The 15,596-nt window shown below is 43.6% G+C and overlaps 1 protein-coding gene across 1 annotated transcript in view; it reads right to left on the bottom strand.

The window, feature by feature from the left end:
• LOC125290682 (major histocompatibility complex class I-related gene protein-like) overlaps positions 1-15,596 on the bottom strand; it is a 37,421-nt gene that overhangs the window by 7,478 nt on the left and 14,347 nt on the right. Inside the window, exons 2-3 of the mRNA XM_048237253.1 lie at positions 7,769-8,059; positions 3,321-3,432 (exon numbers count right to left, since the gene is read on the bottom strand). Of these exons, the coding sequence (XP_048093210.1) occupies positions 3,321-3,432; positions 7,769-8,059 (403 nt within the window). The remainder of the gene's footprint in view (positions 1-3,320; positions 3,433-7,768; positions 8,060-15,596) is intronic.

The following is a 15,596-nucleotide window of genomic DNA, read 5'->3' as shown; positions in this document are numbered from 1 at the left end:
AGCATACACGTCATATTAAATAATATGAATACAACAGAAATACAAACACACTTTAGCAAACCTCAGGCATGTTTTGTTTTAAAGGTTTAAACATATTTTTAATTTTCTCATCTTACCATCTTACCAACACACACTTGGCACAATTCACTGCACAGCACTCTTTTTGCGTAACTGTAAACACAACTCACTGCTTTACACTCAATTTCCAAATGATCAACACAATCCTGGCAAATCATATACATGTATGGCTATTATTTACACTATTTTGCCAACTCTCTGGCACACTTTCTCATGTGAAAACTGTTTTAGATAATTAGTTGACTTTGCAATCAGCCTAAGCACTATAAATAAGCCACAGGTAATGTACAATGGGTACAATGGAGGGAACAGGAAGAGTGAGAAGAGAAAGAAATAGCCCTTTTACAGACAAAAAAAAACAGTCAACAGGTGGGGATATTGTCATGTCAGGCCTGGATTAGATTGCGGATCGGGCCGCAAATTTCTGTCCGAACCCGGCCCGCGTCCGACAGAGTTGCGTCTGAACCCGACAGGCATTTTCATTGTTATGTCCGAACCCGGCCCAAGCCGCAACGATGATGCCTCAGTTATTCCCATGCTGGTGATTAAGCGTTAACATTTGTGGATAGCCTGTCTTTTTTAGCCCATTAAACGGAACACACAAACAAATTGTCTACAGAATCAGATGAGCGCATTACGCCGCAGGTCACAATACAGTGCACATTAACACAAGAGGCCCAAGCAAGCATAGCCTATTGAAATAGAATTCTTGTCTTGCCATTGTAAAAAATCTTGAAATTAACTGCAACAGTCTTTGAAACTACAGTGCCTCTGTCACTGATCCATATGCAGCATCAACGTTAATTGGGGCAACTGGAAATCCTCATCCAGTTGAACGAGACGACCTTATAGCCTACCAGTAGCCTATGTGTCAGTCGGGCATGATTTATTGTATAAGTTCTGAATGTTATGTGATGCTTGGTTTTGTGTCTCTAGTTTGGAGTGGGTGTGTTTTTCAATTGACGGACCGCGTCGGCCTGACTGCTGTGACTATTCCACGTAATGGGTTGAATTGGCTGATTGGACTGGGGGACTCAAGGGTTGATTGCTTAGTGAAGCAATTGGGAGGGAAATGCTTTTATTAGGGCAGCGGAGGTCGGGAGGAGCAGCGTGGCTTACCTGATGATGCGGGTCTGGAGGCACAGCTGAGTGGAACGAGACTGGTCTGCACGCTGGCTGAGAGGATGCGGCGTTACATGGAAACTCAAGGAAGCATTATATACTCCAATTTGCGTAAATAGGCCAGGTTTAGTCTGGGCCTTGAAAGTTGTTCCTGTTCCAAAGGGAGATCGCTACGCTGGAATCGCGTTGCCTGAACGGAGGGGAACAGCGATCGGAGGAGATGCATGTTAAACGCCAGCAAAAGGAAAGTAACCCATTCTCCCCTATTATGAATGAGTGGGCTGGCCTTTGCTCTGCATGTTTGTGAGTGCTGCTCTTTTTGTCTGCTTTGAGGTGTGATTGGAGGCCCGGAGGGGCGGCGGCTGACCAGGGAGAACGGGCGCATTGTTTATCGAGCGTACCTGTGGAGCAAGCTGAGTGTGGCTGCGCTGGCACTTGGATTCGCCGCCTTCGGTCAAGCTCGGCGCGGCCCTTCCCTTGTTGGACACGTTGATTTTGTTTTTTTGTTTCTTGGTCGGCGAGGGGGAAAGCCGCCGACCAACGATATTTTATGTGGGTGCGTGGCTTCAACAGCGTGCAGCTTCAGCGGTGGGCATGGACAGAATCGCGGTAAGCCCTCTCTTCATCCATTGAACTGCCCGTGGCTTCCTCCAGTCTTGCACAACTGTGAAGTGGGGGCATTTCTTTGATGTGTATTGGGCAGGGTGAAGTAACTAGTTGGGTTGCATCAGTCATGTGTAGTATCAGTTTGTAATCGCTGTTTATTATTATTTTTATTTTTTATTTTTGGGCTCATCTGGGGGTTGTGCTATCCGTGGTAGTCTGTTCAACCTGGGCCTTGGGGGGAGGGGTGCCGAGAAGGACTGTTCTGGTTTAGCTATTCTACCAGCCTGCCTGTCCTGTTATTGTGTTTTTGGACCATGCTCTCTGTACAATAAAATAACATTGCTAATTATTATCTCAGTCTGGTATTGTGTCTCCGAGAGGTCCGAACCTGTCATTGGTGGAGTAAAGGCGACGACATATGTCTTTACCACAGTATGCAACGCAAATAATCTTAAAATCTCCTGATTGGCTAACAACTTTTTTTAACGTCACCCAAGACACCCAACATTTGTTTATGTAGTCGTGACAACTCTTGTGCATTTCAGGCGGCATGCCTGAAATGCGTTAATCGATAAACAAACAACACACAGGAAAGAAAGCTATTAGGTCTTTTAACATTTTACTTTATTCTCAAAAAACAAACGTTTGCATCATGTAAAGCAGACCTGTTGGTTACCCAACATAATAAGGAATTTTAAATGTAAAGCTTCCAATGCATATCGCCCCCATGTGTCCGAACCCAAACCGAACCCGATTATAATTTCTAAATATTTGTCCGAACCGTCCCGGCCAGAACTCGGGTCAGGCTCCCACACTCTAGCCTGGATCACGTCATTCCAGAATATATTTTTTCGGTGCCTTGGACTAGGACATTGCATGTGATGTAGACAGAATTTTGAGAGAGGCGACCACGATGTAGACTGATTTGTTTTGTCTCAGTGAAATTGCTATTTTGTGTTTTGACTTGGAAAAACACACTTGTGTTTGTTTTGATGTGTGTAAATAAATACCAATATGCCATGCAAGTTTGGATCCCTGTATGTTTACAGAACTATGACAAAAGTATGACCTCAAACTGACATAGTCTACCTTGTGCACAGAGAAAGCAAAAGCCAGATGTGTTTTTTATTCAGACCATCAGTGTGTAGTTGGCACATTGTGTGCTTACTATTGTGATGGCTTGTGTTTACTGTTTGATACGAAAACATATTTTTTACGAAGGTGTGAAGAGTTAAGCAAGGCGTGTTAGCTTTTGCAAGAGAACTACAGTGTTTTGCTGACTGGGTGAAAGGTTCCTATTTGTGTGTAGAGCAAAAACAGCCATAGTTACAAAAAATGTGCTTAAGCATTCAGAAAAAACTGTTAATTTCACTGTTGGTTACATCCCTGGAAGTCGTAAGTCAGTGAAGCCTTTCCAGTCCCAATCTCAATTGAGATTTATGGTCTGGTGTCAACTAGGCTAAGATCTGGGGGCAAATAAGTGATAAATTGTTCTCCTGTATCTTTGTTTTTACCGTTGTCTTCTATAGCACATGATGAGGGCTCCAACCACACACAGCAACACAACTCCAATCAGGCTTACAATAGGGGTGACTAGAGACACTGTACCTCCACCCGGCTCAAGATCTGCAAAGTAAAATAAATAATTTGCAGCTAGAAATGTATCATTTTCATCTGATTTTAATAGACATCTGGCGATGTTGTAATCACACACGGGACAATGGAACATAGGGCCAAAAGCTGTGTGTGTATGTGTTTGAATGGGTGTATACTGTGTGTGTGTGTGTGTGTGTGTGTGTTGTACACTACCCCCGGATGGGTAAAATGCAGAACACAAATTTCTTGTATGCAAGTATATACTTGTAGCCTAGAAATAGCTAGCGGCAGCAAATGTAATTTGCAGCCAGGGTAGTCTAGCAACTCTCCGTTGGCTTGCGAGCTGGAAAACTGAAACTTCTATCAGGTCAATCACATCGTATTGAGTCGGCGACGGTTCCGCGTGAATTTCCTGCTACTTGAAAACAAAGAAGATGGATGCAGCTGCTGGCGTAGCCTGGCCATTTGCCATCCCCTTGGTACGCTTCGCTTCTACAAGGGTCTGGGATCTCGGCTATTGACGAACGTTTGCAAGCTGGATGCGTGGACTCTGTAGAAGTTTGAAACAATTGGATCTGATTAGGGGTGGGCGATAAATATCGTCTGCGATAATATCGTGATTGTTGTTTTAACGATGTGCAAATTGACATTATCGAGTATTTAAATTACTTATGGGGAAAAAACACTCGAAATCACACATTGAAGACTCATACATTCCCAGGAGGTGTATGCGGGAGAAGTGCAGCAGAGCAAGTGTCACGTGATCACTAGTGGGTCACAACGTTGTCCCATGCACGCCTAATGTTTATTTTGTGCAGTGAGAGTAGCCTACTTGGGATTTTATGCGGCTACTTCTGTCACGTGTTTTCCTACACGGTATTATATGGAGAGAAAACATTAGCCTTTGAGTATTTTAATAGTCAGTTGTAAACAAAGAACTATTCTCATGTAACTCTTTTGTAAATGGACTAAAGTTCGCTCTAAATATCTACGTTTACCGATTATGCTAACCGTTAGCATCTCTATGGGATTTCTCATATACATTAGCCATAAGCTAACGGTGGAAATGCATGGATTCCAGTTTCTTCCAGTAGCAGCAACTGGAATCCATGCATTTCCACTGAATTATTTTTGGAATCTGATCCCTTATCATACCTGTTCTGGCTCATTTGACTTGGTTGCGGGTAAGGTGAAGTTACCCTTCCTGAGGCGCAAGCTAAGGTAAGCTAACTGTTTAACCTTTTTAACTTAACGAAACAGGTTTTGGCAGCATGGGGCGTAAGCTAACTGGCTAATTTGTTTTGTGTTTGGGATGGGGCCCCTAAGCTAGCGGGCTAAGCTAACTGGCTAATTAGTTTTGTGTTTGTGATGGGCTGTGCCTAGGTTGATGGTTGGTTGGCCAAGGTTTTTTATGGTTATGGTTTAGTCCACATCAACGGGACAGACCAACCTAGCCAACTTAGACCATGCCTAGGTTGGTTAAGGGTATTTGGATGTTTGTTGTGGTAATATGGTGGCAGCATGGGGCGTAAGCTAACTGGCTAATTTGTTTTGTGTTTGGGATGGGGCCTAAGCTAACGGGCCAAGCTAACTGGCTAATTTGTTTTGTGTTTGTGATGGGCTGTGCCTAGGTTGATGGTTGGTTGGCCAAGGTTTTTTTATGGTTATGGTTCAGTCCACATCAACGGACGGACCAACCTAGCTAACCTTGACCATGCCTGGGCTGGTTAAGAGTATTTTGGGTATTGGATATTTCAATGTGGTAATATGGTGGCAGCATGGAGGGGAGTGTCTCCAGGACGCTAGTTTCACTGTTAAGCCTTCATGAGGTGTCGTGGGCCTAACTTAACGAAACATCGGTGAATGAGGGTGCCCACTTGATAACCCCAATGACATGCCGCATACTATATAGGCTACTGCTGTTGGATGGGCCATTTGTATTGTGCTTGTGACCATGTGTTGGCGGATTTGTGGGTAGTGTGCTTTTTAAAGTTAAACTTGAGCAGGGGCTTCTGAATGTGTTTTTTACCTTGGATTTTGGCACAAGGGATTTTAACATCTAATCCTGTGTATTAATGTAATGTTCATTCTTACTCGTTGCTCGACTTATCGTGACTAAATTCAAGATGGCTGCAAACGCTAAACTTCGTGAAGATACTGTCTGTATAAATCGCCTTGTAAGTAAACTACCAGTGCTTTTTCAAAGTTCTCAATGTCTCGTTTTAAATGTCAGGGCCCTCGGAAGTCTACCAATGAAGTGTGGAGATTCATTGAACCTCGTAAATGGGTGTAAAACAGTGATTTATTTGCATGGCTAGCCCGATGCCGAAGCACCACTATTGAAAAAGCTGTTGGTAGCATCGGCTAACTAGCGCCAGATTTTGGAGTGCAGGGGACAAGCAGAGATGGGCTATGAGACATACGTTCACACTCGGTATCATGTTTCAATACACTTTAGGTCAATATCACACCGGAATTCTTCTTTAAACAAAACATAGAAGGAAATAACTGAGATGTACTCTGTTGGTCTGCTCTTAGTTTTACAGTGAATCCTATGTAAAGGTTTGAAAGGAACTTCAGCTTCAGACTTTCTCTTGGGAAACTGTTAGGCCTATTCATCTTCTCTAATGTATCTGGCTAGACCATGTCATTGCCACACACACAAGTAGAGGCAGAATGGGAAATGTGTCAGAGTGACAATGCATTGGTTGATTTGGTTAAAAAGTCACAGGTTAGGTTATTGGTTATTATTGTAATGATGCTATTCATAAATAATGAGCTGTAAAGTAACTCAGACAAAACATTTTTTTTTTAAAGGATATCGACTAATTATCGTCATCGTCAAAATCACAAAAAATATAGAGATATTATTTTTTGTCCATATCGCCCACCCCTAGATCTGATTTCACCCAATCGCTAACGTTTGGCTGTGACGTATGTTATGCGCCAGCTCGATCGTGAAGTAAGCTACACTACAACGCTCAGAAATTGCCCACAACAATCATTTCCCACCAAAGCGAACAAGATGGATGTAAATGACCATGCCAGCTTTGCGATACAAATGTAAGAGTTAGTGGAAGAATAGCAAATAACTATTCAACAGTACGGTTGAAGATAACATATTGTAACGCCGATGAGAAGTTAGGAGACGGGGAGGCTGATATATCGTTCCAAAACTCCGGTAGTTTATTTCCTATAGATGTACAGGCTAGTGCATGGGCAACAGGAGGTGTCCACTACAAAACAACAAACTGATCGCTGATAAATCACGGTCTCAATCACTCGTCATTCACACTCATCGGCCAACAACGCAACACAACTCACTCGCACGTAATCCACTTCTACTCTGACTAAACTTAGACGTCTTAGAACCCCCTATTCTATTCCCTCCTTAGCAATCGCTAACCTATCTATAGGCTACCCCTAAATATTCCCTCCCCACAATCAAAACACATCAGAACTCATTGACACATTCCATGACACAGGAGGGAGAGGGAGACACAAACACTCGTGCACACACACACACGCCGGGAACACAGGGGAAAGCCTAACACAGGGGCAAATAGCCTCGGCGATACAATATCATCACAATTGTCAAAGCTAGATGTGATCATCATTGAAAACACGCCGCTTCATTCATACCGGGTCTGCCGCACATGCTGTAATTTAATATCGAGGTTACTGCGCGATACAAATCAAACGTTTCCCAAATCCCATAGGGAGTAGGGCCACGACATCTTTGCCCGAAATAAAATGTGTTAAACACTCCTTTTATTCGGAGTTCAGTTCCTGAATATTTGGAAGCGTAGCCAGCATGGACTGAATTGCTTCATTAACTTATGCCATTGCCAACTCCTTGAGGACTACAATTCAAACACAGCGCAGAATCTCGGCGTCGTCTCTCACAACTCCCCGCCTCCTGCTCGCTGGATTGGCGGAGTCGAATCTACCGCTTCTTGAATCCAGGGCCAATGGCGGGAATGTCAGACGGAGTCGTGGAGGGAGATGAAAATCGAAATGAAGTACGTAGGAAGGCAATTAAGGCCAGGCTACTGCTGGCGAACAGCGGTCTTTGAATCGCAACTCAAGTTAAGCTTTTTTAAAATTGGCAAAAGTTTGATCAACTAGCCAACTAGCTCTGCTGGTGGGAAAATGCATGGGACTCATGAGTTGTGAAAGCTATCCCATATGCGTGCAGAGGAAATTTGAAAGACAACCGCTTATCCCCCTCGGATTGAGCAGTGCCTATGGTAAGTTCCCAGACCCTTCATCTTGATGTGGGTCTGGCTCGTCAGGCTAATATACTTGGCCTATAAACCTGATTTACATTTACAGATTTACAAATATACAGAGTTGTGAGAATTACCCAAGTTGATGTCTAGTTTGTTGTCCAGACTGAGGTGTTCAGCTGTGCAGGAGTACTGCCGTCTCTCTCTTAGTTCCTCTGCACTGACCTCCAGGCTCTTCCTCTTCTGGTAGGTTCCATCTCCATTGGGGAGCAGCTCCCCCCCAGTGATTTGGTGGTCAGACACAGGCTGGCCGTCTCTGAGCAGGGTCAGGTTGATGTGACGGGGGTAGAAACCAGTGGCCAGGCAGGTCACTTTGGCCCCTCCAGAGTCTGGGAGTGTCTTCTGGAGGAGCCTGACTCTGGGCTTCACTGTGAAACATAAATACAACTGTGGTATCCTGATACTTACCTGCAGTAACACCCCACACCAAAGGAGGCACAGTTATGAGGGTTATGAGATGAATGAGTTCTTATTAACAGTGGCACCTGCAGGAATGAATGCTATGGTACGCACCCCCACCACCACGAAGCATTTTACTTTATACACCACTATAAAGGCTAAAATCTTTAGTTTTGTTCTAGTTTACCATTGCGTATGGCTTTAAACAGTGTGCGCTTTAACATCAGCAAGCATTATTCAGTATAATTCAACTGTAATGCTAACATTTTCACAAGCAGTGTTCTGCAGTTGATTTTGATTTTACAGAAAATTGCAAATAGCCTGCTGTCATGCAGTTAATGGGATACTGTGCAGAGTTGGGAAGTTATGGTAGGCCAACTTGCTGTGAATCATAGGTGTGAATACCAGTGTTGTAGTTGTAATGACGTCACTCTTCAGGACCAATGAGTAGGGATGTGCCGAGCGAGGCTTTTGAAACAGTGACGCTTCTACAGCCAAACTGGTTTGATGCTTCGAAGCTTTTGACACACTACTCCACAACGCCATTTGGTGGTCAATAAAAATCCCTACACCAACATTGCAGACATGCATGAATTTGCAGAAATGCACGAATACTCAAATACAAAAGTTTTTATTTCAGAATATGATTTGTTCTGCTGTGCTGGCACTTAATCGGCTCTTTTTTACTGATGACATCACCAGCTTTGGAAAATATACGTTTAAAAATATGAACCATAGCATAGGCCTATCTGCCAGCACCCGTCAGACTTGAACCCGCGGACAGTAGGCTACCACCCCGGATCGGGAGTCGAGCATGCAGTCAACCGAGCTAAAAGCTTTCTCATAGGTACTACTCTTGACGTTGTTGTTTAGGCTACTAGCCTACTGGCTAAAGTTACATTCAACAGATGTGCCTGTAAGAGCGTGATATACTGGATGGAGATGGGGGATGCATAGACTTATGTAAGACATTGTGTATATAATTATTTAATGCATTAACAGTTTACCTATTTGATTGAGTCTGTGCTGTGTTTTGAGACCTGCATGACGTGTCAGTGAGGTAACAAAGCTTTGTCACGTGACAACCTCATTTCAAGATAGGCTCCGGTGCAGTGCACTGCACTGTTTTCAAGGGGACCCGTTTCAGGGGAGCTCCAGCCCACGTCTATTGTGTGGCTACAGTAGCTCTCACTTTGATGATAGTATGCGGATTTTGCAACAACACGCCAACAAACACGGGTATAAAAGTACGTGCAATAAACTGACGCTTCAAATAGCCCAGGCTACTTTGGACTTGAGACTTTGACTAAACAAACGACAATTCCGACTGCAAGGTCCCAAATTGAAACGAGCGATAGGTTAATGCCACATAGCTAGACAACAAGTGGCAGACTGAGCGACGTCACTTATGCTAAAGACTGTTGAGTCACATTGTTGCAAATTTCAAACAATGATGCATCATTTCACAAAATGATTTGTCTTCAGTATTAGGAAGTTATTCAGTAAGCTTAATACACATTTAGCCTTAACTCAAAACAGTTGTTAAGCTTATGTCATTCTGATCTGTAGAAATGTCACATGCAGCCATGCCTAAATGTATTACACATTTATTAGAGGCCACATTAATTATACTGTATGCTAATATATTATAATATTCAGTATTCAACCATAGTAGGTTGGTATACCCACAATATACTGTTAATGAGAATGCCTACTCGTTTTCTTACGACTCCGCAAATCTAGGAATAATGCTGTAGGTCCTATTCTCCTCCACTGCTGGTTAATTTGGGCGGTTCCTGAACACAATCCTGTTACTAGTTTGGGAGTTGGTCAGAGGCTACATGCTGATCCGGACTGCTATACTCAGCTGCGTGTTAGACAGTCAAGCAAATTCCTATGCTACAGAGGGTTTTCCTATGCTAGGTTTTCGCGACCAATCTAGACCATCGCTGGCAAACTGCCCACCGCTGAATAATACTTGGTCAGTTTTTCTATACCATGCCACTTCCAGTGATTAGTTGCGCTAGCACCGTGACCTAGACGGCTCCCCGGTCAATAAGTACATAGTAGGCTATGCGGATCAGAGCATAACAATTTATTTGTCAGGCATAAGTTACTCATCCAATACATTTTAGAAGTACATCTAAATGAATAATGTGAAAGTTACGAAAACAGGTTAAAGGGACATTTAGGAAATCAAATGAAACAATCAGAGAATGAACATACCAGCTCAGAGGATGATGGCTACACACCTGGGGTGTGGGAGTTCTGACTACAGAGGCTCCTCGTCTAATGTGTCAACTTCCCGTAAAAAAAAACTCACTGAAGAAGAACAGGCCAGTGAACCATTGTTTTTAGGTGAGCTTTTTTTGGCTGTTTGCAAATGGAGTGCATTACCACGACCATCTGCTGGACTGAGGTGTAATGGCAAGTGTACCCCTCAGCCTCGTAATGGCCGCCGGGTGAATAAGGCGAATGGCTCCCCGAATAATCAGTGAACTTCCCTTAAATAGGCTAACCAGTTTGTGATTGGTTACATTGATATGGATCACATGATGGGAAGTCAGCTGATTTGAGATCACATGAGGAGTACTGTTGAGACTTGAGACCATTGTTGTAATGACACCATTAGAGTAAATCAATCAAGGCATGACAATGTATACATTTGATTACATTTCCTGTTCTTAGTTAACTGTTCCTGTGGACATGTGACAAGCATGTGACAGTAGGCCCACAATAGGCCCACACTTAGTAGTAGCTGATCAAAGTCCACATATAATTGAAAGGATTATCATCAGTCTGAGAATTAGGATCCTTACATAGTAGGGATGTGCATTTCTGGCAAAAATACCATTCGATATTCGCTGATAAGTATTCAAATATTATTTGAAAATCGGTCAGTCAAGAACTCCCCCACGCACACACAATGACACAGGGAGAGGTTTTTATGATTTGTATGAAAGCAATCTGTTTAATACAACAGCTGTGCCATGAACATCAATTTATTTCAACATAGGCCTAGTACAGGGGTCCCCAACCTTTTATGTACCAATGACTGGTTTGATTCCCTTTTTTTTTACCGGACCGGGGGGGGGGATTCAGGGGTTCCATGTTCCGTGTTGTGCATGCATTACTTGAAAATAACTAGCTCCAGTTATGTATGAACAGTGAAGGTAACAAACTCTTAATGTTAAAAACGTGAACTTGAAGAAGTGAAAATTGAACAATATGAACTATGAAAATTGAACAACTTGAAGCTACATCTATCATGTGTTAACATGCTTAACAAAATATGGTAACAAAACATGGGAACTAAACGTGCATTACGAATATAATCAGTGGGAGCCCTGCTTGTTTCCCTGCAACAACAAGGTTCCATCTGGGGGTGATGGAAGAGTGACACTCTCAGTGTGTTTGAAATGTCCAGTCGATTGCGCAATTTGGTCTTAGTTGCAGTCATTGCCGAAAACCTGGCCTCGCATAGATACCTGGTGGGAAATGGTAGCAGCGTTTTCAGCGCTTTTACGGCTATCTCGGGATATTCCGTGGATCTTTGGAGGATGGGAAGTAACGCTCAAACTCATTTGAAAGCGCAACAAGGTGATCGCACCAGCTGCGAGAGAAAGGGCCCTGCCTCAGTCGCTCCCCAAACCCCCACTACTGTTTGGAACATATCAAATACACCCCGATCCACTCGTCGTACCCACAAGCTTGGCTTTAAATGCAGTCGTCATTCTCCCCTGCAGTGACCGGTTGAGGTCATTAAGCAACCCAAATGTCACACAGGTAAGCGAGTTGACACCCAGCCCTCATCACTAAAATATGCAGCTAACGGTGACTTTTTCTGTAAGAAATCTCTGCAGCAGCTCTCGCAACTCAAACACTCTGGCCAGTGACCTGCAACCAACCAACTTGGATAGCGTACCACGGTGACCCATTCACCCTCTCTAACAACTGTGCCTCAATATCCTCTGCCATATCAATTCGCCCATGGACAGTGCTTGCAGAAAGCGGTACCTGAGCTATTTTTTTAGCTGCAGCCTCCCCAAGGAGTTCATTGCACATGCCTTTACCAGCAGGCAGAATCAACTCTTCCCCAATAGTAAAGGGCTTCTTAGATTTAGCAATCCGACTAGCCACTATGAGGCTTAGCGCAGCCACGTTCACCGATGTGGTTGCTTTATCGCACCTAGTTTTTTGTCCTTCTTGCTTTCGCGTTTCTTACGCTCAAAGAACTCAAGGGGTTTGTCTTTAAGTGTAGGATGCTTGGACTCTAGATGTCGAATTAGCTTTGATGGTTTCATTGCTTCGTTTGACAACTTAGCCAACCCGGTGGTTGGGGACCGCTGGCCTAGTACATGCTCGAAACAGATCGCCATTTTTTTTTTCATGCATGCGTTTTTTTGTTTTTTTTAACGCATGCATGACTGAACTAGACACGTCTATGGAAACGATGGCCTATCGGAAACTGTTCATAACCTTTTCAATATTAAAAACTACGAAATCAGATTTTCAAAACTGATCATTTCATAATGATGCCTCAAGCATTAATGATTTTAGGGTGCAGGAATGACGGTCAGACTAGGCTACAACATGAACTTGACGTCAAACTGTCAGGATTGTGCAGGAGGACCCAAGTGCAAGACTCAACCAGACAGACTTACAGACAAAACAGAATTTATTTTTAACACAAACTTTACATTTAAAGACTTTCTTACTTACATACAGGACTTTGACTAGACACAGAGAGAGACGATCCGACAGGAACAGAGCAACAGGAGGGTAGAAATACCATACCACCAATTAACCGAAAAGACAAGAGGACTGGACCGGAAAACCAAGACAATAACAGGAACAGGTGAGGAGGCAGAAATGGAGGGAAACAAACAAGACAGGGAAGCACAGACCAAATAAGGAAATGGGCGGGAGACAAAGACAGGTGACAGGCAGGTAACATAAAGCACATGGGGAACAGGCAAAACAAACACAGGACAATACACAAAATGGCCACCAGGGTGGCATAAACCCAACGGGTCCGGGCCAGATCCTGACACAAACTCTTTAAAAAAAAAAAAAACAATCTCTATTTATAGATGTATATTTTCACCCATAGTTTAGTTATCAAATTAAATGTTCATTCGAAAATGTGCTATCTATGCCATAATGATTTTAGGCTTATAGGTTAGCGGAGCACAGTTGTCGGCAATATAAGTGATTTTTTATTAACATCTTTTTATTAACGAAAGTAAGTGTCATAGTCTAGCACTATCTATCTATGCCATATTTTTGTTTAAAAAAATGAGCATATCCACATGTTCGGGATGAAGACGGGTGCGCAATCTGTTGACAATTAGTCCAGCTGCGGAGAGAACACATCACTCTGATGGCACTGATGTAGCAGGCACACCCAAGTATGTGTTTGCCAATTTTGCCAGGCCCGGGGATATTTGCAGTCGTTGGCTTTCCACCAGGTCATGGGATCAATGTGGAGAGGTGGGCATATATCCTGGCAGTAATGATTTAGCTCTGTTGTGTGTGTTGTGTGTGTTTCCTCACTGTAATCTTCACCAAACAGTACCGCAATTGCAGATGCAGACAGGCAATCACTCCTTGTTTTTTTTAGCTGATGGTTCAGGTTCATTTGATGCAGCTCGTCTTCTAGGTCTCTCTCGCCATCGCTGGGGCTGGAGAGGAGGGCACTCACAGTGGCCTTCTGGCCAGCGTCTCACCTGATCTGTGGCAAAACCTGAGGTGTTTGTGTCTCGGGTTCAAGAAGGACCATATATACCGTAACCTTGGCGTTAGCGGATATCTTCAGGTGCAAGTCGTCGTTCCAGTAAGGCAGACACGGTCTGTTTGAACTTAGTGACTTTGGGGGATTCTCCAGGAGTTTCTTTGAGGTGTTTGGACAATAAAGTTGCCGTCACCGGGTAAATCATTGAGATGGATACTCCAAATTCTCCGCAAAGGGCAGTGGTGGCACATTTGAGAGAGTGCAACACGGGTAAGAGCTCTTCTATTACTGTCCAGCTATCGTCAGTCTGTTCAAGGGTACGTGCATTGGGTAGTTTAGTGACTGTCCTGTCAGATAAAACAGCAGACACGGCCCATCTTTGCTCCAACAAGCGACAAACATATCATGAACAGAGTTCCACCTTGTCCGACAGAACTGCACTAACTTGTGCTCGGGCAAGTTTTGTTGTTGCTGCTTTTGTTTCAACACCTCGGTTGCAACTGTGTTATGGTGGAAATGTGAAACCAGACGATTGGCAGATGAAATTACGTGGTTTATTTGCTGTAGTTTGAAGCCGTCGTTTATGGCCAGTTGTAATGTGTGGGCGAAACAATGCTGAGAGTCCCAGTCAAGGCCAGTGTTGGCTAGAACCATATTGCTGGCATTGTCATGCACGCAGGCGGACACTTTCCCTCCAAGACCCCACTGATCTGTCGTGTTGTGAGCACAATTGACAGGTTTTCAGCCGTATGCCGTTCTGCCGTGCTGTGCACCTCCCAGTTATGTATGAAGTGAGCAGTGATTGTGAGATAGGACTCGGTTGTCAGCGCTGTCCACGAATCTGTCGTCAGTGACACTTTATTGGCACTTGGGTGCGTAGATTGCTTGCACCATCATCATACAATTTTTCCAGTCTAGAAGTGACCGTCTTTCTAGATAGGACAGTGTATTCAGGTTCAACAAATGCCATGAACCTTCAACGAAACTGATGGGTAGCATGTCTTTCGCAAGATCATCTTTGAAAGCAAGACAGTAATTTTGTCTGCCCGCCTAGCATCTAACGTTCGTGGTCTAACTAAAAAGCTACCCACTGACTGCTGACCTGTAGATGGACCCCCAGTGCCATCATAGGCGTGCATACATAGACACTAGGTGGTGCTAAAGCACTAGGGAAGTTTGCCTTTTATCAAATCGAAAATGCCCTTTGAAACTTGTTTTTTTTTTTTTAAATTAATATTATTAAGATTTTACTGAGGTCGGTTTTGAAAATCCATCTTTGAAAACCTGTTTTCATTAAAACGACTGGAAACAATGCCCGAAATGAGCCACCTCCTTGCGCACACCGACCAGCCTATCTCTCTTCCCCTTTGTCACGGAACGCCACGCCAGGGCACGCCAGATGCGCAGTACCATAGCAGTTCAATGGAAGTCTTCAGATAGCAGGCATGGTCGCTGAAAGGCTGCTTCTCCGCGGCCCCCATCAGCCAGGGTGACGCTACAGATCAAGCAAAATCTTTTACAGTTTGCCCTCTAAGCCCAAATGTAATAATTTTGTTGTGCAGTAAAATGTCTCATTCAGCACCAAACAAGCATTTTTGCCGACTGGTCACCTGATAAACTAGTTAGATGAAGCTAGATAAAGTTTTACGCTGTAGCCCAAATCAATGACAGATAACGCATTCTACTACATCATTTCGTAGATTTTGCAAATTTATGTGTTAAGAAGAGTTTTCCTGTTGTATATGTTTTGTTAGGCAACATGTATTAACACA

Source organism: Alosa alosa, unplaced genomic scaffold (genome assembly GCF_017589495.1).
Source record: "Alosa alosa isolate M-15738 ecotype Scorff River unplaced genomic scaffold, AALO_Geno_1.1 AALO_1.0_unplaced_8, whole genome shotgun sequence".
In the NCBI taxonomy this organism is placed as follows: Eukaryota; Metazoa; Chordata; class Actinopteri; order Clupeiformes; family Clupeidae; genus Alosa; species Alosa alosa.
Note: the sequence above shows the minus strand (reverse complement) of the source record. Positions and strands in the feature narration are given on the sequence as shown.